Source organism: Gallus gallus, chromosome 10 (assembly GCF_016699485.2).
Source record: "Gallus gallus isolate bGalGal1 chromosome 10, bGalGal1.mat.broiler.GRCg7b, whole genome shotgun sequence".
NCBI lineage: Eukaryota > Metazoa > Chordata > Aves > Galliformes > Phasianidae > Gallus > Gallus gallus.
The window spans coordinates 3,540,683-3,567,001 of record NC_052541.1 but is presented as its reverse complement, the minus strand read 5'-3'; the positions used below and the strand labels follow the sequence as shown (position 1 = coordinate 3,567,001).

General features: G+C 43.7%; 1 protein-coding gene and 1 long non-coding RNA gene across 5 annotated transcripts in view; one reads left to right on the top strand and one right to left on the bottom strand.

Moving 5' to 3' along the window:
• Positions 1 to 234: 234 nt before the first annotated feature.
• LOC107052150 lies at positions 235 to 6,316 on the bottom strand. The gene is made up of 2 exons (XR_001464380.4): positions 5,086 to 6,316; positions 235 to 4,078 (listed from the first exon to the last, which is right to left on the bottom strand). It is a non-coding gene; the product is annotated as an uncharacterized LOC107052150 (long non-coding RNA).
• A 321-nt stretch (positions 6,317 to 6,637) lies between these two features.
• UBE2Q2 (ubiquitin conjugating enzyme E2 Q2) overlaps positions 6,638 to 26,319 on the top strand; it is a 37,835-nt gene continuing 18,153 nt past the window's right edge. For 2 of the 4 annotated variants that reach the window (XM_015279019.4, XM_015279017.4), the window contains exons 1-5: positions 6,638 to 6,876; positions 19,649 to 19,753; positions 22,115 to 22,219; positions 23,682 to 23,738; positions 24,279 to 24,419. In XM_015279019.4, the coding sequence (XP_015134505.1) occupies positions 6,691 to 6,876; positions 19,649 to 19,753; positions 22,115 to 22,219; positions 23,682 to 23,738; positions 24,279 to 24,419 (594 nt within the window). In that variant the 5' untranslated portion in view covers positions 6,638 to 6,690. Of the gene's footprint in view, positions 6,877 to 10,580; positions 10,812 to 19,648; positions 19,754 to 22,114; positions 22,220 to 23,681; positions 23,739 to 24,278; positions 24,420 to 26,319 lie in introns of those variants that run through there. The other 2 variants (XM_040706990.2, XM_040706989.2) reach the window with 1 other exon arrangement.

Genomic DNA, 26,319 nt, shown 5'->3' with positions numbered 1-26,319 from the left:
TCTCCGCAGAGCTCTTCTCCAGCAAGTTCCTCCCCTAATCTGTACTGATGCATGTGGTTATTCACCCCCCCACCCCAGTGCAAGACTCAACACTTGCTCTTGTTAAACCTCATCAGGTTTCCTCCTTGCCCAACTGGGAAAAGGGTGAGGGGATTTACAGCATGATACTAAGCAAGATGCAGTGTAATGGTGATATAAAATAGTAAATCAATAGGAAACCAGTATTTACTAGGCTTGTGGCTAAAGATCAAGAGATTATTTTTTACTTCTGATTTTTACAATTTTCCATACCTCTTGGAATTATTTCCTTGTATTCACTGTTATTCAAAATGCCTCTCTGTCATCTGATAATGTCACTTGTCTGTCTCTGCTAGATCAATATGGAAGTCTCAAGAACAGCTCTGACACAGCAGCACCATGGTCTGTTTTAAACATGCAAAATACCTTTTTCTGCTCGGCAACTTGCTGTTTTTATTCCTTCTTCACAATGAAGCCAGTTGGCAAGCTATGTGTTACTGTAATATGAAAAGTAATGTAAATTCATATTTTTTTACAGATCATTATGATTTAGTTTTTTGTTTAAAGCCAAATATGTTGGTTCTGCTAGATCGTTTTTACTAAATGATTCTGATTTGCACACTTTTATCCTACAGGAACTTCCTTTCTTTATAAACTCTGAGGCAAATACAACTACTTATGTGTCCACTGTCCTCCATCTGCTTTAATGGCATTTTTAGCTCAGATATTGTGCCTGGTGGAAAAGTCAGGTTTACAGAGTTGTAATTGCTAGGTTTGTTCTTCTCTGTGTTTCATCTTGTGTTTTGTTCTGAGCCTGCTGCTTTCTGTGATGTTTGCTGGGACTCTTTCTCAGTAATCATGTAACTTCTCTTATAACGAGTCATCTTTGACAGAGAAAATCTCATCTGTCCTTCTTCCCTTGAAGTGAAGAGGGTTAGTTTTTAAAAATGTGCTTCACTACTTTTTTCAGTGCTATCTACCAAGCTCCATTTTTTGTGTATTGGATATTTAAGGGTTACTGGATGCAGAGTATGTAAAAGATCCCATACCAGCACTTGGCACATCTTGAATTGTTGTCTATGGACCTCTGTGACCTCCAAATCAGAGACTGACTGAAAATCACTCGCCTAGCTCACCGGTGTTTTAATTCCAATGGATAGTGTATGACCTTGGGTAAAGCATGGCCTGCCCTGTTGTGATGATAATGAGAAAAAATGCTTATGCAGTGCACTAGGGAGCAACTTAAGAAATCACGTTTACTCTTTTCTATACTTCAGAACGAGCTCAAATGGATGTGCTTCTCCAGGGGCCCCAGGCCTAGAGCCCCCTTCAAGCCTCGCTGCTCTGTGTCCCCTGTAGGCATTCCCAGCACACAGGGGTGGACAACACCCCAAGTGTGGACACTGACAGCTCCAGTGGTGCTTTCTGTGCTCCCCTTGAGCAAGGAGGGTGCAAAGGTTGGAATATGGCCAGAGACAGTGCAGTTGGGACTGTTCCAGGTCTGTAACAAAGCTGCTATAGAGCCTACACTATAGGCTCCAGACTCTGGGACTTGGGGTATCTTGCCAACTCAGATGCCCTGTACCGATATTTTAAGTACTGATATATTTAACTATTACACTGCGTATCAAAATAAGGAAAAAGAAAGGGAAATGTTGCATGTTTAACTGTTCTTAAGGTTGCATCTTAGCAATTTTAGTCCTCTGTCTGATGATCTACCCATTTACCTGCCTACCCCTCCTCCTGAAGAGGCATTCAGCAGTACTGAGACTGGCATCTGACCTCTGCTTCTGTCCATCTCTTTTAAGCTGCTGTGCTGACAAGGGAAGATAAGCTTGCTGAGCCCCTTGAGGCTTATGCCTCTGTGTGGATTGCAAAGAAGGGTTGTGAGTCCTAGGGAGTCCAGGGAAGGTGTTCTTATGGTCTGAATAATGCTACATGCAGCCACCTCTCCTCTCCTCTCACCCAGATGGGGTTTTGGAATTATGATAACAAGTTTCCCCCTTTTTTCCATGGCTCATTCTGCTCTGTTATTAAATGGCAAGCTTCAGATATAGCTGCGTGATTCCTTATTGCTTTCATAGATGTGTTTTAATCTGCTTATAGGAGGGTATATGAGCCATAAAGAACACAAGTTGTATTCCCTCGCAGTGCATTTTGAAATACTTGCATGCCGAGAGTTTGGTTTTGGATATGGTTGTACAGCGGATTCTAATCCCCATCTGCAGTACTGCAAGACTGTGATTAACATGGCTTTGCTTTCCTCAGATACCTTTTTACCAATAAATCAATTCCTGCAACTTTCACATGGAGCAAAATCATATTCTCTTGCTTTGCAGACATTATTTAGCTTTTGAATGTTCTGAAAGATATACTGCTTAGCTATATATGTATATGAATACAGCTAGAATGACAAATCTACAAACAGTAAAGAAGGCTTTGCAGAAAGATTATTGCTGTTTCCTATACAGGTTTGCAAATGCTTTTTGCTGGCTAAGCAACACACTCTGGGGAGGAACCTGTTTAACTCAGTTGTCAACAACCACGGGACAGACTCAGAACTGGGGCTGGAAACTACTTCAGCACTCTGAGACCATTCTGGGTAAAGCTGTGTTACATGGCTAAGTCTGTTTAATGTTAAAGCTTGTGGCTGTAAAATAAGTGCCTGCTGACACGCGCTTGCCACCTACCCCTGTCAGAATTTGGGCTCTGTTTGCCTAAAGCTGCTTTAGGATGGGTTGGTTTCAAAAAGATATTCTTTAGCTGTTGCAGCCTTTGAAATTCGAGGAGGTATTTGAGGAGCTAAGCAATCTGGGTTCCATTGCTTACTGTGTTTCTTGAAGCTGTATCGTACAGCAGTGTTCTTAACTTTCATGCACTGACATACTGTTTTCCTAAAATACTTTGAAAGTGACTTTGTTATTGAAGCTATGACTTGGTTGCTCAGAGCTCAGGAACTGACATGAAGGTGTGGCTTTAGAGACTGAGGCAGCTTGGACTGTATCTTGGAAAAGCCGGATCTTGTTGACTCACTGTTTCTGCCTTGTCTGAGGTTCCAGCTAAGCTTTCCTGCTTTATTTTTCTCTATATGAGGACATCCACTGTTATTTACCTTTTCTGGGCCTGCATTCTGTTGCTGCCTTTGAAAAAAATTGTTTATTCAACACCAAGATCAACTATTATCAAATTGCCTAATATCATCGTATTGTATACCCAGACTGGATGTGGCTCTGGGCAGCCTGGTCTGGTGGTTGTCGACCCTGCACACAGCAGGAGGGTTGAAGCTAGATGATCGTTATGGTCCTTTTCAACCCAGGCCATTCTATGATTGTTCATCACCAAAACCAATTTAGACTTCCATCTCATTAACTTCATCTTTTTCTTTCTTCTTCTGCTAAGGTTTGGAGTTGCAAAAGATTGGGATCTTACTTCTAAAACTCCACTTCTGTCTTTGGTGCTTGCTATTTATCTCAGAAAAGTGAGATCAGAATTAAATAAAGGCCCTTTCTAAGGGCTAAGCTGTCAGTGACAGAAACAAAACAAACAAAAAGCCAACCCGCAAACATAAAACCATAAACTGTTCTCAGAGAGTCTAATCAGTCTTCTGATAGGCACAGATGCTCTCCTGAGTGTGCAAATGCTTCAGTCAGGGGTCAAGCTGGAAACACAGCACACCTGAAAGAGGCATTCACAAGAGCAATAGGACTAAAATACACTGAGATTCATCTGTGCTCTTTTAAGGTCCTTTCTGAGTCCTAGACAGCTTCTGATGCTTCCATCAAAGCTCATCCATGCTACGTCATCGTCCGTTTCCTTCTTATTGGTTCATCCTGGACTCATCTTCACTTCTCTTCATCCATTGCTGCTTGGCTCTCTGTCCCACCAGGGACGTGCCTGGCTGATATGTTGGAGACAGGACCAGCAGTAAATGCTAATGGAAAAAATAGTTTTGGTCTAAACTATTTTCTTTTTTCCTTGCCAGTTCTGTTTGAGAAAGCAATGAGGAATCTTCTGTTTTCTTTTCTGAACATTTCAATCGAGGGTTCTTATGAAGCTTGTTCTAGATAAAGAAATAAAAGAAACAGAGGACTATGAAGGCATGTCCTCTTCCTAACAGAGAGCTTTGGTCAAAGTGCAGACCCATGGAAGGGGAAATCTAGTTCTGTAATAAATAGAGGGAGGTCCCCGTGATGTCAAAGATCTACAGAGAGGAAGAAAGGCAGAAGATGATTGTGCTCGCAGGCAGTATCGATCAGGGGAACTTGAGAGTGTCTGTAATCACTGGAATTTAATGCAGTGCTCCCAAGGCTCTTTATCAAGATTTATTTCCTTTATTACCTAGAAATGGCAGGTCTTTTCCTGTGTGCATTCATTTTGGTCCTGGGGAAAGTCAGGATTTCTTAAGTCTTCCTGTGACCAACGTAGCATTCATGTCAAAGCCCTGGGCAAGTCCCTGAGGGAAGGACTGAGTCAGACATGATGAACAGCTCTCTACACCTCTGAAGCAGTTTCTGTGTTGCACAGAACAAGGCATCCCCAGTGCATGTTCTCAAGGACTTTAACACAAATGAATTCACAGGCAGAGATGCAGTGTCACAGCATTGCACAATGCCTACTAAATATGGAGAAGTGCAACAGAATGTAGGGGAGTGGTGGCTGTGCAGCTGCATGTTGCTTCTTGAAGCCTGCAACAAAAAGGCAGACTGAAGGAACAGGGGAATGTTCTGCCAGACTTAAACAGCATATGGCTTGCAGGCCGTGCTTGGCCAATGTAGCAGTCTGTTTGGCCTGCCAGATGGCCGGGAGACGCCATGCTGCTTGCATCTCTGGGTGCCTTCCACCAGCTGGGCAGCCAGCACAAGCATGGCACCTCCCAGCCAGCCGGCATGTCTGCACCCCGCAGCTGCCCCAAACCTGGGTGTCACAGGCAGCGAGGGGCAGACGGGAGGGCAGACGGGTGGGAACCCTGCAGGAGGACAGAGAGAACGGGAGACCAGAGGTAGGAATAGAGAGAGTTCTGGAAAGGGTATGACAAAACAGTCATTTGAACTTGCTGAGCCTACCTACCTCTCTGTAGTAGTGAGGCCAAAATCCCATTGTGTGACTGAAATAGGGCTGAGTCACCAGATTCATTCCTCTGCTGTTTCGTGCATCACATCATGTAACACATAGCAAGGTCCGGTTGGTTTGGTTTTGTCTCCAGTGTTCCCACAGAAAGGCTCTTCCAGGTCCTCCCTTTCCGATAGGCAGACTTGTAATCTTCTGCTGTTTATAGCTTATTTGCCATTATGCTTAAGTCTTCTTTGTGATGGTAGCTCGGCAGGCAGCTCTCATATTTGCTCCGTTCTCACTTTGTAGGCTCCACAGTCAGAGCCAATGCAGTTCAGCCCTTCTAGGAAAGCTGAGTCGCGCTCACTTTACAATAGGACTCTTTCAAATGATAATAAAACCGTATCTTTCTACTCTCCTTGGTTTTCCTGGCCTCTTTCATGCAGAGCTTTTAGCTCTTTCCTGGCCTCTGTTGTAGCGCAGCATGCTCTTTGTGTCTCTCTGGGGAAGGACAGGAGCTGTCAAGCCCATAGATGCAGGTGCTTGGAGCTGGGCCTGTGCTCGACTGTTCTTCTGGATTGAGATTGGAGTTCTCACCGCTTGGAAAGACTCAGGTTGTGGTTTGTGAAGTGCTGCCAGTTCCTCTGGAGTTCAGGAGTTTTATATAAAATATCAGTTTTAAAAGGGCAAAAGAAAAAATAACAGGTGCGTGTAGTACATTAACTAAAAGCTGATTGGAAAACAACAAGAATTCTCTGCAATGGTGGGACTTGTATTGCAGTAATCCCTTTGTGCTATGTGAGAGATAGTCCTCATCCCCAAACACACAGCTGTCAGTGGATAAAGCGGTGCTGGAAAGTGTTGAAGGAGGAGGGTGGATAGAGAGGACACGTCCTGAAGAGACAGAGCCGGGAGCAGCCTCTGTCCCTCGGTGTTGTGAGCGTTCACTTTGCTCTGCTCTCGGACTTTGGGGGAAGGGAGAGGATAGAAATATACGAACTGTTGCAGAGGAACTTCAATGCAACACTCGCGTTGTGTTTTTTTTTTTTCTTTTTTAATTGGCCTCTATCGCTTCTTTCCAGCCTGCACAGCGAGACATCGAGTTCCGTTCGTACGAATCCATCGGGACGGGCGCTCCTGGGTGACGCCGGCTGACTTCTCGGAGCGGCTGGAGACGGCGGGACCGCGCAGAGCGCGGGGTGCGGGAGCGCAGGTACGTGATGGCGGGGAGCGGGAGGCGGGGCGGGCCGGGGCAGAGCCCGGGGGCGGTGGCGGCCGCGGGGCGGAGCGGGGACGGGCCCGGCCAGCCCCGCTGCGTGCGTCCCGGGCCGCGGGGCAGGCCTAGCGCGGGGAGGGCGGGGCGGGGCGGGCCCGGCCTGGCCCAGCCCGCCGCGAGGAAAGGGAAGGGGGAACGGGAAGGGGAGCGAGCCGCGCCGTCGCCCTTTCGAGAGAGCGCGGGGTGCGGGAGGCCGTACGAAGGGCCGCCGCCGCGCTCGCCGTCCCCCGCCGCTGGGGCTGCCCCGGGCCCCCGCCCTCCGCCATCTTCCGCCCCGCAGGCGCGGCCGGGGCCAGGGCCGGGCCGAGGCGAGGCGGCGCAGGCCCGGGCCCGGAGATGAGGCCAGGATGTCGGTGTCAGGGCTCAAGGCCGAGCTGAAGTTCCTCGAGTCCATCTTCGACAAGGACCACGAGCGCTTCCGCATCGTCTCCTGGAAGCTGGACGAGCTGCACTGCCAGTTCGTGCTCCTGCCGCCGCCGCCGGGCTCCGGCCCTCCGCCGCCGCCGCCGCTCACCATCCACTGCAACATCACGGTGCGGGCCGGGGGCTCGGCCCCGTCCTGGGGGCACGGGGTGACCCGGGCTCGAGGGGGGTTCCGGCCTCCGCCGCCGCGGGGCCGCTCGGGGTGCGCGCTGCCCGGGCCCGCTCCGCGCTTCCTTCTGCCGTCCCCGCCGCGGCGCAAACAAAAGTTCGGGAGCGGGCGGTCCGGCGGGGGCTGCTGCGAGCGGCCCTGGGCCGCCTCGGGCCGGAACAAAGGGCGCGGAGAGAGCCCTCCGGCCGGGGCCGGGGCCGTGCCGGGTGCGCCGAGCGCTGCTGGGCCGGGCGGGGGTCCCCGCGGGGTCTTTGGTTCCCGCGCGTCGGGGTTGGCGGCGGCCGCCCCCTGTGTGGGGGTTCCCCGCTGCGGCGGCGGCGTTTAAAGTTGTGCCGGCAGCGCTGTCAGACCTGAGGGGCTCTGCCGTTCTCTGCTTTTTCTTCGTTGTTTGTTCTTAACGAGCAGGAGAGATGCAAGATAAGACGTTCAGTGTTCCGAGTCCTCCGGCTTTAAAAGTTCACGGTTAGGGCCTAAAGCTGCCGAAGGGTTTGTGTGGATCAGTGTTTGACTCGCGCGGGGAAGTGCTGGAGGTCTCCGTGTCTGGCTGTAAGCGGACCTAAATGCCCTATCAGCGGTCAGCTTAGAAGCAAAACATGGAAAAGTTTTGGCTGGGCGAGCGTGCAGTCGGTCTGTGTGTTGGAGGGAGGTAAGCTCCACTGCTCTTCTGTCCTTTACCTATCAAAGTATGCGGTTTCTGAGCGGCACGGGGTGGAAACTTGTGCCAAGTCCAAGTATCTGAGTGCTCAGAAGGTAGAAATGTGCGTGCAGACCAGGCGGGGCTGGCTGTCTCGGCAGGATGTTCGCTTGCCTTAAAGTCACTTTATTAAATGGAAAGAGACGCGGTAAGAGAGTATTAGGGTTTCACAGCTGATGGCCTGGGCAGTCGGTTCTGTGACCTGCTTGCTTTACCCTGTGCTGGTGTACACTTGCAAAGCCTAAGATGTCATTTAATAGTAAAATCAGCGAGGCACATCAGTGTTCTTGCATTTAGATACCGTGTATCAGACAAGTGATTGTGCAACTTTCCTCGAGTATTATTTATGTAATAGAAAGCGTTTCGTTAGGGAGCAGCTTGTCTGTTTTCTCCCCACAGTGCTATCTTTTTCCTAAATCTCTTCCTTAAGGACCAAAGGGAGGGTCTGATATCTGTGTCCTCAGTGTGATAACTGTGTCCTCAGCTGGCGGCTGAGTTCCCTGCGTTATTCCTTGTCAGGTGACAGCTGACAGGGAAGCCCAGTAGGCAGGCCTGAAGAGCTCGATGCCTTGGATTTGTGCTGTGGTGCATTTCTGCTTCTGTAGCTTCTCTGTCCAAAGTATTTTCCGTGGTAATCCTCTTGCTCTGCACAGAACTCTGCCCACTTGTTCATAGGCCTTGGTTTGAGGTGTGCCCCAGCCAGCGAGATACAGGCTGAGGTCACTCCTGGCCTTGTTGTGTCTTATTGAGGAAACTGCACCTGCAATTGGCTACTGCAGCCACTTGCCCTGGAAATCAGGAGACTTTCTGTGTGCTGTCAGAGCTGTGATGTCTGCTTCCAAAAAGAGCAGGAAAAGATTTGTCTGTATAGTTTGAAACAAGACTTCTGCTTTAAAAAGAAGTTGTGCCTGAACTTCTTGAAACTTGTGTTTCACAGTTGCCTGCGAGCAGCTTGGTTCTTCCAGTGTTGGCTAATTTGTGGCTCTGTGAGGTAGGTGGCTATTTATCTATCTGCTAAAAATAAGTGGGAGAGGGCAGCTTCAGATGCGGGGGGTGGCTCTCATGAGGCAAGTGAGAAGCTCCTGGGAGAGTCAAAAAGAAAGATAGCCACTGGACTTGTGTCCTGGGCTTTGGACAGAGGTGTTAGAGCTCACTATGACTTGAAGTTTTTCCTTCCCCCTCCTCCCCCCACCACTGAGTCTGTTGGCCCAGGCTCCTGCTTGCCTCCAGTTTATTTCTGTAGGTACTGTAAACTGGAAAGGTGTAACTCTAGTTTGCTGTGCTTCAGCTGATCTGCAGAGCTTCTGGAGAGCTGAATCAAGTTACCATGGGAGCTATAACTTGAAATTATGGTGCTAAAAAAAGCTGGTAAGGCTATAAAGATACTGGTAAACATTTTCTTTGGGGGAGGAGACTCACCCTCTCCAGCAGAAGCTGCTACCTTAACAGTCTACGTTTGCAGTGCGAATAGGTAACTTCAGTTATTTGTTGCTTCCTAAAAGTTTAACCTCTACGTTGATGATGAAATTCTGAAGGATGTTTCTTGTACTCACCAAGAGCTTACACTGGTTGGAACATCTGGACGCTTGGGGATGCTGTTAAGGGGGAGAGAAGCACAAGACTCAATAATTACTTTTTTTGTTGTTGGTTTTATTCAGGCACCACAGTATTTGAGCAGAAGTGAAAGCTGTCTAGCAGTGTGTACAGGCACTGAAGTTGGTGGATAGAAAATAATCTGGTAGGGAAGGGAGCTTCCAGCAGCTTCTGCACCATGTCTGAAAAGAGACCTGGCTACTAAGTTGCTCCAGTTCTCACAATGGATCCCTTTATCCTCCTGGATCTAGAGGGAGAAGGCAGAGGAAATTGCAGACAATCTTCTAGAGAGGTGAGGGAGAATATCTGCTTAGGAACTGCATGGATCTCCTCCACCAGTGCCCTAAACTGAATTCCACAGCTTGACTAGAAGTCAGAGTTTCTAAGATGATGTTCTGACTGTCTGCAATATGAGTTTGTGGGACTGCCATGGTTAAGCATTTGCTGCAGCACCCTGGGAGTGCTCTACCTGTGATACTGAGCAGTGCTTGACAGTGTAGAGAGATGTGTTTTGCTTGATAGCTCTTCTACTTAATAAAGTGACAAACATTTTCCAAATCTGTCTGCCCTTCTTTCTGTTAGTTACCTGTGTTGGAATTTAAATGGTTAATTTGATTATTTTAAGAGGCACTGTAGGGTGGAGTCATCTGTCAGAAACATTGCTTCTTATGCCTCAGAACTGTCTAATTATTGAACTTGTTCAGGCTGTGCACCTTCACATTCCCTTTCTGTTGTGCCAGCGGTGGTGTCTCCGTTTTGGAGTCTGATTTCTGGTTGTTGTTTTTTCCTTTTTTTTTTTTGTCAGGCTTTCTTTTCACATAGCAATAGTATTCCAATTGAATTCGATAAGCTAGTGTCCTTGCCAAGTGCATTTATTCGTATGCTTTTTGAGGCGGTATCAAATCAGTGGCCTTATTCACAGTCGTGTGTTACTGATCATTTGGGTGTTTTTTCATTACCATTTGCAGTCTCAGTTTGGTACATTATGAAACTTAAGTCGCAGTATTCTGAGATGTGGTACGGTTCAGTCTTTACCTTTTTCTCCCCCCTGCTCAATAGCAAGGCTGCTTTGGACTCCAAAAAGTGAAGGAGTACATTTTTGATTTGTTGTTTTTTTTTTTTCCCCCAAAAAAGAATATTGGTTTTTAAATATGTGCTGTGGAGAAGCTCAACAACACTATCACTCCAGTTGCACACAAAACTTCCACTGGAAGTTTTCCAGTTCAGGTCTGGAGTCCTTAAAGTACCTCTGGTAGGTAGGCATAGGGTTTGTGCCAGCTCTCTGTGGGAGCGGATTTTGCACCCAAACAGATACAGGGCTGTGACATGTAACCATATCCTTCACACATCAGCAATTTCAGTCCATGTGACCAGGCTGACTCTGCTGTACCCTTGCTTCCCTGCTGGAGAGAAAAATCTCCTGCTTTACTGAAAAATACCCCGCTGCTAAATCAGAGTTAGAAGATACTTGGAAAGGTTCTTGTCTATAGATAACTGCAATTGAGGGGAGAAAACTTTATTTCCCCTTCTAATCAAGAATGGATGAGAAGATGTCACCTTTGAAGCTTTGGGCAAGTTATATACTGAAAGTGAGTATATTAGAACCTCATATAATTCTTAAAAGGCACAAAATTTTAATATTAAACACACTCCTAGCTAATGCCTAGACAGCTGACAGACTTTTGAGGAGGTTATTTATTTGTACACAGAACTAACCGCATAATGAATGAGGCTTCCAATTCAAACCACAGATATGTTTTTTAATGTGACTAGGCACTCCATAGCAAGGCTGAAACCTTTGTCTTGCAGCGTGTGGATGCAAGGACTAAATAGAAGCATACACAACTCTACCTGGATAACATGTATTTCTCTAACTACAATTAGATATACTTTGAGTTCTAAGGAAGGCACTCAAGTAACTTAGGAAAGATAATGCTTGTACAGTAGAAATTGTCCAGTCCTGTTTTACTTATCAAAACAAAATTCAAAGAGTGAGTGTTCTCTTTCTGTACCAAGACTGTAATTAGAAAAGAAATACTGTGAGGAGGAGGAATGGTTTGTCTCTGGAAGGCGTAGGACTTAACTGTGTGATGCTGCAGCTTAGCTGTGCTATGTGTGAAAAGCTGCAGCCAGCACTTCAGACTTTGCAGGCCAGTTGCACTCTTCCCTGTATAATGTGTGAAGTGTGCCCAAAATATCCTAGAATGCCACAGTGGTGGGCTTCACATATCAATGCTAACATATGTTGAGGCTTTAGGAAATAGCGCTTACTCCAAATAGGCTACTTATATGAATTACTTATGTAATTGTTTCCAAACTGGGACCACTTGTTGTCCTCACAGGAGCTCTCTCTGCCTTTTGGTAATTGGAAGAAGTTTTATAGAAAAGAACTAAATTCTCCTTACTCAGCACGCTTCTTTGTTAACTGTTTGGGAGGCTTTTGCCCAAGGCAGAAAGATACCTGCTCATTTCCATGAATTTTCTGACTTTCAGTAACTTTAAAGAAGCTGCAACTTTGACTGGGGTTACTCATTCATTTCTTAAGAGTCATCTCATGGTTGGTGCTGGTTGTTGGATTTGATTTGTGTTGCCACCAATTTTTAGTTGACGTCTGTCGTGGTTTTATGAGTTTTGTTATTGGATAGTGTCAAAATGGAGGTGTTAGTAATTGGCATTACCCGTTAATCTTCTTATGCCACGAGAAGGAAGGAAGAGAGTGCACTGTTACAGTTAAGTCTTTGGTTTTTTCTTACTAATTGTTTTTATTGAGGAAGGGATAAAATTCCAGCAGTTCTGTCAAAGCTTTCTGTCAGTGCAGTGTGAATAAGGGAGTAGTGTATAAAGTGTGCCCTATTCTCAAAATAAAGTTGCACTTCCAAATTCTTTATGGCAATCTGTCTGCAATGGAGCACCCTGAAATCAGAAGTTATCAATGGAGCTGATCATTTGTGCTCACATAATGTAACTTCTTCCTATGAGACATGGATGAGAATAAATCTGTAGGCATTTGGTCTCTGTTCTACTGTGGATACTGCTTATTGATAGGTTGGACCCTTAACATGTAGTAAAAGTTAGAGCTGATAGGAAGAACAAAGTGTGATTGTGTCCTGTGTGCTTGGTAATCCTGTTGGCAGCAGACAGCAAAGGCTATGTGAATTGTGAGGTGGCCAGAACTGACTTTACCGGGTGAAGGACCTGGCTGGCACATGGAAATTCTTTACTGGGTCATTGTTGATCTGGATAATTTCCCAGTCTGGTTCACTGTGTGGCTGCACAGACAGCTGTACCAGCACAACAGAGGGCAAAGGAACAAGTGAATGCTGGGGAGGACTGCTGAAGCCAGCACTGCTGATGGGGAGCTGCTTGCCAAGCACTGTCTGGGCTTTCATTGGTGCTCAGGGTTGCTTGTGTGTGGAATTCCTGAGCCAGCATTGATCCGGTGGGTTTATGCCAGTGTCTGGTCTGCTACAGTGGCAGCTAAACTGAGAGAAGCAGACTCCAGCAATCTAACTGGAGTGAAAGCTCATCTGTAAAATCAGTTCCCATCAGGAGGATGGAAGATAGAAACGTGGGGAAATCCTCTGGATAGTATTTGAATCACTTAAAAAGCAGCAGCAAAGAAGGTCAAAACTTCTGAATAGGAGCAGATGTTTGTAGAGGCTGATAAACAGAAGTAACTGCTATTTCAGGTTTGCCTGAGTGTGAACCGCTGTTCAGCAGGGTCAGGTTGTTTGCCTCTATATAGCTTTGAAAGGTTATGAAACCCTGAATTCCTGGCTCGAGTTCATTTATTTATTTTGGATTATGAATGGTAACACATCATCTTTAATAGACTCGATAGTTTACGATTTAAGAAACGTTCTGTATTTCTTCAGCTGTAAGCTCCACAGAAGAAATGAAAATGACTGTCACCTGCTCTCAGAAGACAGCTGGAGAACTAAATGACTGCTTACAGTAAGGAGATGCTATGTAACGTTCAGATGTCACGTCAGCCAGCATTCAATGTGGTCGGAACTACTGGGAACAGAGCAGCTCCCAGCTGATCCGTGCTGGAAATGAGCATACTCTCATTAGCTTGCGTGGTGCCAGCTTCCTGTTTCCAGCTGTAATCTTTGAGCGTGGTGTTAAAGTCATGATTCTACATGCTTTACCTTTCTCATTATCTCACGCATACAAGACATTCTGAACGGTGTTTTAAGTAACTGCAGAGAAACAAGTGCAGGATTTCTTGAAGTTTAGTATTCTCCTTCATCCCAGAGCTCTGAGTTTTAACCCCGCTGAGAGAGTGTTTCACAACTGCAGATTTTCTGATAGCTTCTTTGGTGAGTATTCAGAAAGGTGGGAATGTACGCTCTGTCAGAACTTGCATAGTGGCATTGGGAGAAAACTGAAGTGTTCCTTTGCAGTGATATTGAAGGTGCCAGGGGTTTCCTTGAATTTTGAGCTAGGAAATATCTGTGGTAAGAGTGAATTGTTTCACTTCTTAATGGTTAATGTTGGTGGAACTCCACAATACTGGAAATTCACATTCAAAGGAGAGCAAGTGCCTGTAAATGACAGTAACCTGAAGGTGGGTGGCTTAGCAGCAGTCACAGCAGCTGTGAGAGCTTGGAGCCTAGTGCAGGGCTGCTGGAAAGAGGAGAGCACTTGAGTTGTGAGGGGGAAAGGGCACCGTGCCTTCAGTGGTTTGGAGTGGGCTGTCTGAATGCTTAAAAGATCTACACTTCTGAAGATAAGGAGACTGGAGAGGAGGAAGGGCAGGCCTGGGTTTTTGGGTAGCAGCAGAAGTGTTATCAGGCTTTGCATGTCCAAAGTGCTAAAGGTAAGAGCACATCTACTGGGAAGAGTCAGGCTGGGGGAGAGTGTGGCATGTTGGAACTTAGCTGTAACTGCTGCTTCTAAGCTTATTAGAAGCCGTACTTGGCTTGTTGGTGCCTATAAATACATAGAGAAAAGATATCGTTGCAAAAACAGGTTATTAACAACTCTTGATTTTAAGTTGGTAGTTACAAGTAACTGGAATTCCTTCAGGAATTCGGTACACGAGGTACTCTGCCAGTGGTGAAAGAAGAGTATTGCAGAATCAGATTGTCAGAACATCTTTCTCATTAGTGCGTGCGTCCAGCTCCTTATTGGGTTAACCATTGCCAGCTTGAATGCTTGTGTAATGCATTGGGACTGTGAGCTCTCAAACACCCGTTCCCTGACAGCTGTTAGGTGAGAATACAGGCACACAGGGATATGTCTGTGCATGTGTGAGATGCTATGTAAGAGCCTGGATTCGAGTCTTAGCTCTGTAACCTGTTCCTGACAAGCCACTTAACTAATCGTAAGTGATAATGTGTTCTTTGCTTAATTCTCAGTTTGGATTTTCTGTAACCGCTTGTTGCTCTCTGTGATACTGGCAAAAGAATGTCACTTAGCTCACTCCTCTGGGTTGGTCCTGAGCAGCAGCTTCCATCTGTGGAGACCTCACACTGCTCTTCAGCAGCTGTCACGTGCAGTGCAGTCAGCAAAACCATGTGTAGTGTTTGCTTCAGAGCAGAGGCCTTGCTGCGTTTTACCTTGGGTCCCTGCAGAAGTGTTAAGAGCATTTCCTGTGAATGTCTGTGGTCGAATTGATGGCGTATTGCATCATGGGGGTGACCTGAAGAATAAAGTGTTTATTCAAAATAAAGATAAGTCACTGTGCTTTTATCAGAAAAGTGGCCATTTAGCATTATTGCTTTCAGTTGATGTGCTAATTGTGTGTGGATGCGGCATGCTGGACAGCATGCAGCCTGCTGCCTTTATGGGGTGAGTTGTTGCAGCAGCTGATAAGGCAGTCCACTAAGGCTCATTTTCCATAGGTATTGTGCAGTTCCACACGTGAGAATCAGCAGGTGGGACATCTTCTGTAGACAAAATAGTTTGAAGAATTGCTTGGATGCAAAGACTTGTTCCTAAGAAGTGGATGAGCTGTGATACCGTATCTGCATTCACGTTTATAACCACTTGAAGTTTTGTCTTTGCTGCTTTGCTTGTGTGTGTTATGGCTTCTTCTAAGGTAGTGATCTGAGTGTGAGCTGTGTGTGTGCCTAAATACTGCCATGGATGTAACACAGACATAGCTTAGGTTGTGTCACAGGCTCTGTCATTGTTGTGTGTGCTGGATGGAAAGCAGCATTTGGTGAAGCCTTTCTTGGGGATCTTTGCTGCCTCCCCCCTTCCCCTGTTCTTCTGTGGTAGCCTTCTGCAATCAGCAGGGCTTGTTTGTGCAGGAAGCTGTACTTATTTTCGCTTGGAACAGTTTGTGAATGTTACAGGTACCTCCATGGAGATGCAGTTTGTGGTGGCCTTTCTGTTCTGCCAGGCACGTGCCTTTGACGCTACTTCTCTGATGTGGCTATATTTAATAACAAACAATTCTGAAGCAGCACGCTCTGCTACATTTGCATCGTTCCCTGCAGAATGTTTTGGAGAGGAAAGCCGTGGCTGTTAGTTGTGTTATGGTGTGCTCCTGAAGGCGTTCAGTGATGTAGCGATGAACGTATGAGCAGAGCCTGCATAGACAGGGCTGTGGCATTCTGTCACCTGCCTCCTGTGAAGATGTTTGAGCTTTCCCAGTCTCAGGGGCTCCAAGCAGAGCACTCAGCCTTGTCTGGGACTGTCTGGTAGCGTGGGCTGCCGCTGCCAAGGCAGTCGCTGAACTTCAGGGTGGTGTTGCAGTAATTATCTGTGTTTAAAAGACGTATGCTTTTTAGTCAGTTGATCTAGGTTCCCTTCTAAGTGCATGGTTTGGTACAGGTTTGTCATGGAGCTGAGCCTGTTGGTCTGTGACTTCACGAAGATGGTAAGAAAATTAAAGCTAACAGAAGCTTGCTTTCTGTGGCACTGGGGTAGGTAAGGATCTCTCCTTAGCTGAACTCCAGTGAATAAAGTGTGTCCTGCTGTTCATATGCATTTAGCCATTCAGCAAGTAATGTCCTATGCAGTCTTCAAGTCCACAAAGAAAGGAAAGTACGGGTCTTCTACTGATCAAAGGCAGGTGGGTAAGGGGCAGTACTCTCTTTACCATACCTCTCCACACCCCCATTAAATTTGACTTTTCAACCTCCCACTGCATATACTTATTTTACGTCAAACAGCATTGCTGCTCTGCTAGTTTATTAAGGAAATTAGAATTCTTTCATGTGTAGAAGTGCAACTTTTTCCTTAAGTGTGAAAATGAAGTGTCAGAATACAGTAATGTGATCGGTATCTTTTGGGCTGCATAACATAAACTGTGATTTCTGAATGTCTGATAAGCAAAATGATTCCCAGAAAACTCATGGTGTAAACACAGGAAAATCTGTAATTAAGTTCTAAAAAGATGTAAAAAGAACGGGGCTGATTTCTGGCACTGATGGAGAGTTTGCCAAAGCTTAGGAAATGGAATCCAGTTGGCTGACTTTTATTTAGCCAGTTTACCAAGGAGATTTCAAAGAAAAAAGAATAGCACTCAATCAAAGGTTATCTGAAAATCAAAGAAAATTCAGAAGAGGCAGTGGGTAACAGTCATTTGAATCCATAATGCTGGAGGTGTAGGTTCAAGTGGATTTTCTGACCATTTATCATAATACAATGTGTGGGCATGTTGGGTTCCATGGAGCAGCTGTTGTGTACGGGTAGTGGTAGTCTCAGGGATGTGAGCAAGGTGTTGTGGTGCGGGGTGGTCAGGGGAGGGTTGTGGGTTTGGGGTTTGCTTTTTAGTTCAGTAATTTCACGCTTGCAACAGTATTGTAGAAATGGAGAAACAGCTTAAGTCTCATACTGACAACAGGGTGGTGCTGCTGTTGGTCTGTAAAACTAGATGAAGATTATTGAGCAGTGCAAGTAACACAGCCTTGTTGGGTAGTTAATGGTAAGGAGGATGGGGACGTGGTTAGAAGATAGATCTACCCAAGAAAAGCAACACTGTTAGAATGTGTTAGACAATTTTAGGAGGTGAAACACTGAATGGTGGGATCCTGTGGGTATTCTTATTACGCTGTGGTTTTCCTTGGTGCTTTTTTGACTTGTTCCAGTAGCACGAATGTGGAGCTTTTCTTTCTTTGTTTTTATTTTTTGGTATGCCTATTATTAGACTCAGCCCTTTTGCTGCGTTCTGCAACAGAAGCATCAGAAGTGTTGGTGTTGACAAAGCTCACAGTCTGTCCTGGTGTTGATACAAAGACTCTGTAGAAGTGATGAGCCCATGAATTGTAATTCTATCTGGCTTGGCTGTAAACATTCAGCCTTTGTCCTCTGGCCTCAGTGCACACTAGGTGTGATGTCATCCCAGCATGTCATGGCTTACTGAGCAATTGCATTAGCTTTGCAAGCTGTACAGTGTGCATTAGCTTGAGAAAGCTGCCCAAATCTAAATGTTTAGCCTTTCTCTGTTATGACGAAGTTTTGCATTTAATTGTAGAGAGCAGGAAACTGCCATGTTACAGCACTGGCCTAAAAAAGCTTAACAACTTAATACGGATAATAATATGGTTGATACCTGTGCAACTAAGCTTGACACACAGCGTCACTGAAGGTCAGCTGTGCAGTCATAGGACCAAAATAATCTTGTTTTTAGCCACTGAGAAATAATAACTAGTATTTTGAACAGCAGGTACCTAGTGCAATAAAAGAATTGTTCTTCTAGGTTAGTTTTGTGAGTTATATCTTCACGTTTGGGAAGCTTGTGTTTCTTGCATGATCTGTATTGAATCCATCTCTCCTTTCTATAGAATGCAGACACAGGAAACAGCTGAGTTAACTCTCAACAGAAGTGGCTATTGTGCAGTTCAGTTCTTTGACCTCACAAGCCACAAGCTGTTTTTCATTGCACGCTGTGGTATTACAAACTCATCGGCCTGTTTGTATCTCAGGGTCAGAATGTTTGTTTGAAGTTTGTGTGTGAATTCTCTATTTCAAAATGCAGTGACTCATAGCTGCACGAGGGTCAGCTTTTCCATAAATATGTGTTACTTAAAGAAGGAAAAACTTGGTGCCATTTACGTAAAGGTAGAAGAACATACTTACTGGCAAATCTGCAGAGTTAAAGAGTGTTGGAGTGAGCTGGAAGTTAGACCTACGTCTTTTCTGGTATATATGAGTGGGTGTGCTTACACAGCATTTAAGGGAAGCCTTTCAGATGAATGCATGGTTTCTGTTTGTGTTTGAAAAGCTAAAGCAGGCTAAAAATGCATGTTTAATGTGTTTTGGGGGCTTATAGTAGTTTATATATGCTGTACATTCATAAGGCAGACAGAATTAAATCCTGCTTATGCTTCCTCGCATGTGGCAGGACTTGGAATGAAATGGAATGAGAGCAGAGGAGAAGGATTGGCATTCATTGAGAAGGCAACAGCGTGTTCAAGTAGCCACTGTGATGTGATAAAACACACAGTGGGATTTCTTGCTCGTCAGAGCTGAGCTGCTAGTCATGTCCTTGTCGGAGGAAAGATTTGCTGTGTTTTTGAGGGGCCTATTCAATAGGCCCTCTAGACTAGGAGCAGGTAAGGCCTGCAAACAACAAACATCTTATTGTAGGTTTGTCCCTGGTCTCCTGCTGGTGGAGCAATGGGGGTCTTCCTAGCACTTCTTGAAAGGCTGTCTGCTCTGCCAGTTTAGTGACAAAAAAGCTGCTTGTCATGGATTGCAGGTGGTCGTGGGCCACATCTGTTCCGTGTTGTATATGCTCTGACCATGGCTTGTTGTGTAAAATGAAATGGATTTCTAGTCCCATGAACCTATTTGTGCTCACTGTCAGGACACGTTTTGGTGCTTGCAGGGATCTATTGACATGTGTCATACATACATTGGTTTGAGATGTCCTTCAACAACAGCAAGGTATGGTCCTTTGCTACTTGATGGTACGAAGAAAAGAATGCATTTATGGCATTGTCATTTGCCTGCCTTAAAGGCAGGAGATCTGAACTGTGTTGCTCTGGTCTGAGAGTCAATGCTGGAACAGTTTGAGTAATCCAGAGGAGATCTTAAGCCTCTATGTGTTGTTGCTTTCATAGATAACGTTCAGAGGAATCTGTATTCTTGTGACAAAATAGCACGGATATAGTTTTATTCTCTGATGTGTACTAGTTGTAATTCCATATTTTTTAATATAATAATAATCTCTACTGAATTTCTATATTTCTTCCTTCTGCTCTACTTGCCCTCAGGACTTTAAACTTTTCAGTACTTTCTTATGAAAGTCTGTTGTTTGATCCAGATGAAAACAGTGTAATGCTAGAAGAACCAGTTATCTGGAATTCTTTTGACTTCTCTTGAGTTGCCTCAAGTTACTTTTCTTCCATGTTACCGGCTTAGGGTAAGATGAGGAGATGTTACTGCACTGTTGAAGTTTGGATGTGAGCGAGCTTTAAAAGCTTTGAACTTTTTTTGTTTATTCATTGTTATTTTTTAAAAACAGGAATCTTACCCCTCTTCATCACCAATATGGTTTGTAGAATCAGATGACCCAAACCTGACTTCAGTCTTGGAGCGTTTAGAAGACATTAAGAAGAGCAATACACTGGTGAGTTCTGGTTGCTTTAGATGTTTTTTGGTTCAAGTTTTTTCACATTAATAAGCAATGGGTTCAGTTGAGAGTCTTATTTTGGGGTCTTTGCAAGCATAAGTTTCCTCTTCTAAAAACGTACAAACAAAAAGCAATTTGAAACATGAAGAGGAAGATGACTTAAAAATGCTTGCTTTTTCACTGTAGTCACATTTCAGCCCCAAAAAGTTTAAGGCTTTCTGAGAATAATTAGTGAAGTGCATCAGAAATTAATGAGGAAAAATAGCACTTCTAGTGTTTTCTTTGCATGGAAACTACATCAACTACAAAGGCAAGAGGACAGCTAAGGGAATGTTAAATACAGGTTTTTAGCCTGTGACCTCTGCCTAAGGAGACATATGGCAGTTAAATAGTGGAATGCACAGCCAAATCAGCTTTCTTCAGGAATTCCTTTCTACAGAAAGGGATCAGCTTGAAGCTGATGTGACTGTTGGCTTCAGACTAAAGCAAGGTTTTAGACAAGATGTTCCCTATGCTTACCTGTATACAAGATCGCTTGCATTAGGGTGGAAAATGTTTATCACAGATATGTGGGACTTGCTGCACTGAATTGCATGCAGACATAGACCACTGATGTTTGTTGTAACCAAACTGCTTCTGATATCAGAATTGTACTTGCCCATTTAAAAACTGATGGGTTGATGCAGCACCTGTGAATAGCCCATTGGCTTCTCAGGAATCAACTTTACATCGTGTAATGTCAAAATGAAGACAAAATAGAGACGGTTACTTTACAAAATCAGACTTCGGGGTCAAAAGGCTTGAGTCTGTGGGTACTGAGGGCATTTTTATCCCTTCCAGCTTTACCCTTTACACCCTCATCAAGGAATTCTGAGCAGCTTGCACACGCCCTTCCTGTGGTAGGGTAGAAAGGATAAGGAACTGCCTGCAGAAATGAATGCCAAAACTAATTTATATCAACTTAGCGTTTTGTTTTTTTTTTTTTAAAGCCACAAACCCCATTTCACTTAACTTCAGCTAAAGTCCATTGTTTCACGCTGCTTTGAAGTCATAATAAAGGTTACTGTTAAAACAGTTAAAATATTGAATGAGAAACAACGTTAAGCTCTCCAGGAGCTCAGCAGAGCAAATGTGCTAAATGCATTTCACCAGATCTCTGAAGTCCTTTGGTATTATTCTGCCCTTCTGCTTGCTTTTCAACTTCTGATGATTATCAGCTGTTTGGGAAGCTGAAAAACATACTCCTCAGACAGGCTGTATGTCGAGGCTTTTCACGTGACATGGTAAATTTTGATGTGGTAAAAATTCTTCTATGATACTTTCATGTTAGCCAAGCACGTGAAGTTAGGCAGGAGATAGGTTTAAATTATTAATACATGAGGGAAATCTGCTACCCCTTTTCATATAGTCTCTTTGTTTTCCACTAACACACACAAAATCATGCTAGGCACTGCTTAGAGCATGAGGTTGACTCCCAGATGTACCTTCTGGCCCAAACTGTCCTATAATTCTTTCATACATATGAACAAAGCATAAAGGATAACGATTAAGGTGATCCATGGCCAAAGGAGCAAGGGTATGAAATGAATTCCTTCGGGGAGGGGAAATGTAGCAGAAGGGAAGACTGGTAACAAATATTTCACTTTAGAAATTAAACTGCAATTTTTCAGTTGCATTGAGCTAACCCTGAATTGCAGACCTCTGCCAAGGAAGGGGATCCCTCCTCTCAGCTGCATGTTCCCACGTCCCTGTTTGTGGTGAAATTTGTGCTTTTGTGCTGAAGTGCATTAGGAATCGATCTGTCTGGAAGCCTGCAAGTTGCTGCATTGCTGTGTGATTGCTGTTGCCAGCGTTTCTAGGTTTGCTTCTAGAGCTGCCCAGCTGTGTCCTGAAGAGGGATCCAGGATGTGGGAAATTAAATTGTTTCTTGTTGGTGTGTGGGTTTTGTTGGATTTTGTTTTTAAAACATTGCTCTTTAAACTGGGAAAGTAGAATGCACCAGCATGTCCTGAGGAATACAGCCCTTTGATTACTCCCAAGTGGTTTGTGGCTCTGAGATCTCTGCCTGAAATGAACTATACTGCCAGAGCAGATAATCCTTTTGCTCACTGCTTTTTTTGTGGCTTGATGCAAGAAGAAAGTAATAAGCCATCTTTAACTTCCTGTGTCTTTGGTATCCCATCATGGTGGCTTTTATTATGACAACTGCAGGCAAAAAGTGGTGTCTTTATTGTAGTACCTGCAGACTTAAATGCCGTAGGCTGACTGAAAGTTAATACCAACCTGCAAAGGTACTTTAAAATACATTCTTCTGTGGCTTGGTTTAAATGGATGCTTTCATGTTTTCTTGTTTTATAGCTTCTCCAGCAACTGAAGCGATTAATATGTGACCTCTGCAGATTGTATAATCTTCCTCAGCATCCAGATGTTGAAATGTTAGATCAGCCATTACCAGCTGGACAGGTAAGTTAAAGCTGTGGACGCCTTATAGAAATCAAGGAGTTGTTTTTTCAACTCTAAGAAAGACGACAGCGGAATGGTTAAAACTTTTGTGTGAGCCAGAACTTAGATGTGATGCAGTGTAGGCAGAGTTGCCAACCACTAGACCAGGCTGCCCAGTGCCACATCCAGCCTTGCCTTGAATGCCTCATACAGCAAAACACTGTATGCTGCTTCATGAAGAGTATACGTTTTACAGTGTGCACCTGAATTAATTTACTACTGATTCTTTCCTTCCTTTTCAGTCCCTTGCAAAGATATAGTATATCAGGACCATGTGCTGCTTTGGGCAGAAAGTATCTGCTTGAGGTGTCTGGTTTACTTCTTGTACACTTGACAAATTAAGAGCTGTGAAGAGCTGCTAAACGTTCTGGTTAACTAAAATGTTTTGTGCTGAAAACAGAACTGGTAACTGACAGTGAGCATGTTCTTTTTGTATTTTTAATAGGATTCTTATCTGCTTTTGCCTGTACGTGTTGATGACAATTTCTAAAGACTCTTTCAGTGTAACAGATGGTTTTCCTGTGGCGACCGTACTATAATAATGACAAATAACTTGCTTGATTTTTGGTCTTCTGCCAAACAGTAATACTATAGCTCTTCTCCCCTCGCCACCCACATAGCAGTGCAACTCCAAGGTCTGTAGGGTTAGGAAGCAGCTTCATTGAAGAGTCTTGTTTGTGCTCTGAAACTCTAAAATTAACTCATGGAAGAGTTTCACAGCTGGAAATTTTGGATAATTTTCAAGTTAAATAAGACGCTTTGATAAGTCAGAAGATCCATCCGGTACCTTGCATTGTGTACAGTAGGGGCATTCCTTACTTGTCAAAAAAAAGGGTAAGCAGAGGACAAGGATATAATGCTTCCAACTATTTCTGCAGCTCAAACTTCCTGAGCTTGAAGTGGTATCCTGAAATGGAAAGCTCTGAAAAACCAACTCAGTGTACTGCTTTAGTATGTCATCAGATAATGTAGTAACAGTGGCTATATAATGTTAGTGGTTGTGGCAGTAGTTCCAGGTAGTGTGACCAAGAACCATTAATTTATAGAGCTCTAGCATGTATATGCTTTCTAGTCAGAGCCATGATCTGATTTTCATGGTTTAAGATATCATGAGTTATAACCCACTTGTTTATTGTGTTTGTCACTGTTGTCTCAAAAATAGGATGTCTTTACCTGGATCTTAAGTTTTCATTTAGGATTTAATGTGAAGTTGTGGCATTCTATTTATCTTTCTTTCATGCAAATATTTCTTCGTTGTCATGTTCCAGGACAGCATCTTTGTTTATCCTTGCATTTGAACTTCAATCTTTGGTAGACCTTGATAAGTGTAACGTTCATATTTACTGTTTGCTAGAAGGCTTCCTGATTTTTGAAAGAAAGGAACGTGTGCATTTAATGCAGTTATCTCACTGTTACATTGCAGAATGGAACAACGGAAGAAGTTACATCGGAGGAGGAGGAGGAGGAAGATATGGGTGAAGTATGTATGCATATGAGATTGTTATCCTAATCTAGTAGAATTCTGGCATTATGCTCTGCAGTGACTGGCTAATTATTAAACCAAAACTGTGAAATGTTATCTCCCTGAACTTCAACAGAAAAGATGATTAAAAAATTTAGGGCTGCGTCAGAACTGAAATGTTGGTTCATATGCTCAGGACACCTGGGGGTATGAAATTGTCTTGTATTGTATTTCCAAAGCTGTTCCATCTAATCACCAGCCAGAATGTTCACCTTGAATAAAAGACAATTTTTGTTGTTTAACTGTGCTTTTTTGTGTGACCAGAAGCAGGTTGTGAATCTGGCTCTCATTTGTATTGTAAGGGTTTCTTATGTTTCCCTTGGATACTGTTGGCTGAATGAATTAGGTCAGAGCAAAACAGAAATGGCATCCAGCAATCACTGCAATCGCTAGTACGTAGTGCTGTGCAGTGGACTGGCTATGCCCATAGATGCCCTTAAAGAGTTTCCATGAGTGAAGAGCATAGTTATTAACAGTGAATCTTTCTTTGTCCTGTAGGACATTGAAGATCTGGATCACTATGATATGAAGGAGGAGGAACCAGTTGACGGGAAGAAATCCGAGGATGAAGGCATTGAAAAAGAGAACCTTGCAATCTTAGAAAAAATCAGAAAAAATCAAAGGCAAGATCACTTAAATGTGAGTTAATGAAGTATTTTTTTCCTTTGCAGTATTCCTGGCCTTAGAACAGAAATGATTTTCAGCAAATAAAGCCTGCTGCTACACACCCATAGAAAAATTAACATACAGGTGACTTCTAGTGCACATAGGACAAAAATCTTTACCTACAAGACTTAAGAGCTTGCAGAAAAGCTATTTCAAGTAGACCAGCTAGAATTCCACAGTCTATTTGTAACTGGACTCATCTTTTATCAAAATCATTGGTGTATGAAGTTAGTTAAGAATCAGCATTCCACAAAGGTAGAAAAACTGCTTCAAAATGCTCTTTCATCCAGTCTGGGAGAATGCTAGTGTACCTTCTGATGTCAAACTGGATTAGGGTGGCATTGGTCTTTTGGAGAAAGAAGCATCTTCTGTTTTTTCCTGAGTGTCAACCTTTATATGCGAATCCATATTTCACTGGTTAATGGTATTTAGCTGCACATCTAATTTCCAGAGGCATCTATTTGGCTGTCCGTATGTTTCTTGCTTGATGCTTATTGTTATGAACAGTAATTCTCCTTGCAGATGAGAACTTGAAAGTTCTTTTACCATAAATAAAGCAAGCTTTATCATTGCAGTGATCCTGCCAGCAGGCAGTTGTAGAAAAAGGGCATTTCTATGTGGTAATATCTTGAGGACATAAAACTGTAAGCAGTGACTTATGTGGATTTTAAGTTATTGTTAATAGGCTTAGAAACACCGTGTCATTAATGCCAAGTTCAATGGAAGCTTTTAGATCTCAAAGATGCGCATAAGAAAGAATGATGTCATACAGTGTTTGTTACTTAGGCTGCCTTCCAAAAACTGAAAGCTTCTGTTTCACAGAGGCTTATTATGTATAAAAACATGAAACTCAATACTTCTGCTCATGACTAATTTCAACTAAAGGTAAGAGTTCTGTAGTTTTCTTAAGTCACCTGCAGAAAGAATATGCTTGAATTAGTGCCCCCCGCTGTTTGAGCCCTTCCGTATTTTTTTTAATGCTATATGTCAAGTTAGGAGATGTGTAGATCTTGTCCAGACACTAGATGTGCTGTTTCTCTTCAAGGTAATAGTTGAGAGAGTAGCAGTCAGGTGTAAGGTGTGGGCCTGTATGTGTTTAGGGAGGGAATAGGATTTAGGATTGGTAGGTAGGGAACACCTGCTTTTTTTTTTTTTTTCCTTTCCCCTGAGTAACTTTGTTAGTTCTGCTTCTTAAACTTTGTTATTTTTCCAGTAAATCTTATCTAAAATGGCAAAACTGTTCTTAAAAATTAGACTCGAGGGAACTACTGTTGTAAAGTTCTTTTCATTTGTAGCAAAAACTGTATACGTTCCTAAGTGTTCAGTGGCAGCTGAGCCAGTCCACTTGGTCTCTCTTAGCAGAATCTTGTCTGTTTTTTGTCGTGAACTACTGGCACTAAATAACTCCACATACAATAGGAAAGACTTCTTCCTCTCTTACTGATGCTTCAGCTTGGAGAAGAGATTCAGTTTGCAGCTTTGCAGAGAAAATAAAACAGCAATATTCCTTTTGGAGTTACTCAAATACAGATATTCTGTTCCTGTCCCACTGCTAACCTAAAAAAAAAAAAACCCCAAAAAACAGCACATAATTCTATGTTCTGCAGAACATTCAGTATTTAAGAGCTGGTATGTGTGACACCAAACTGATCTTGCCATACAGAACAATTTTAAGACATGGCTAACCATGAGCAATATGGTCACATATTGTTTCTGTTTAAACTTAATATGCTTATGCAGACTTTGAGCAAATGCCTGCTGAAATTGTGTTTTTCTGTATTTATTACTCGGACCTATTTGTAAAGGCTCCTGAATCAATAAATGAGACCTTTTGCAGACTGAAAGGCATTGTCTGATTCTGTTGCCTAAATTT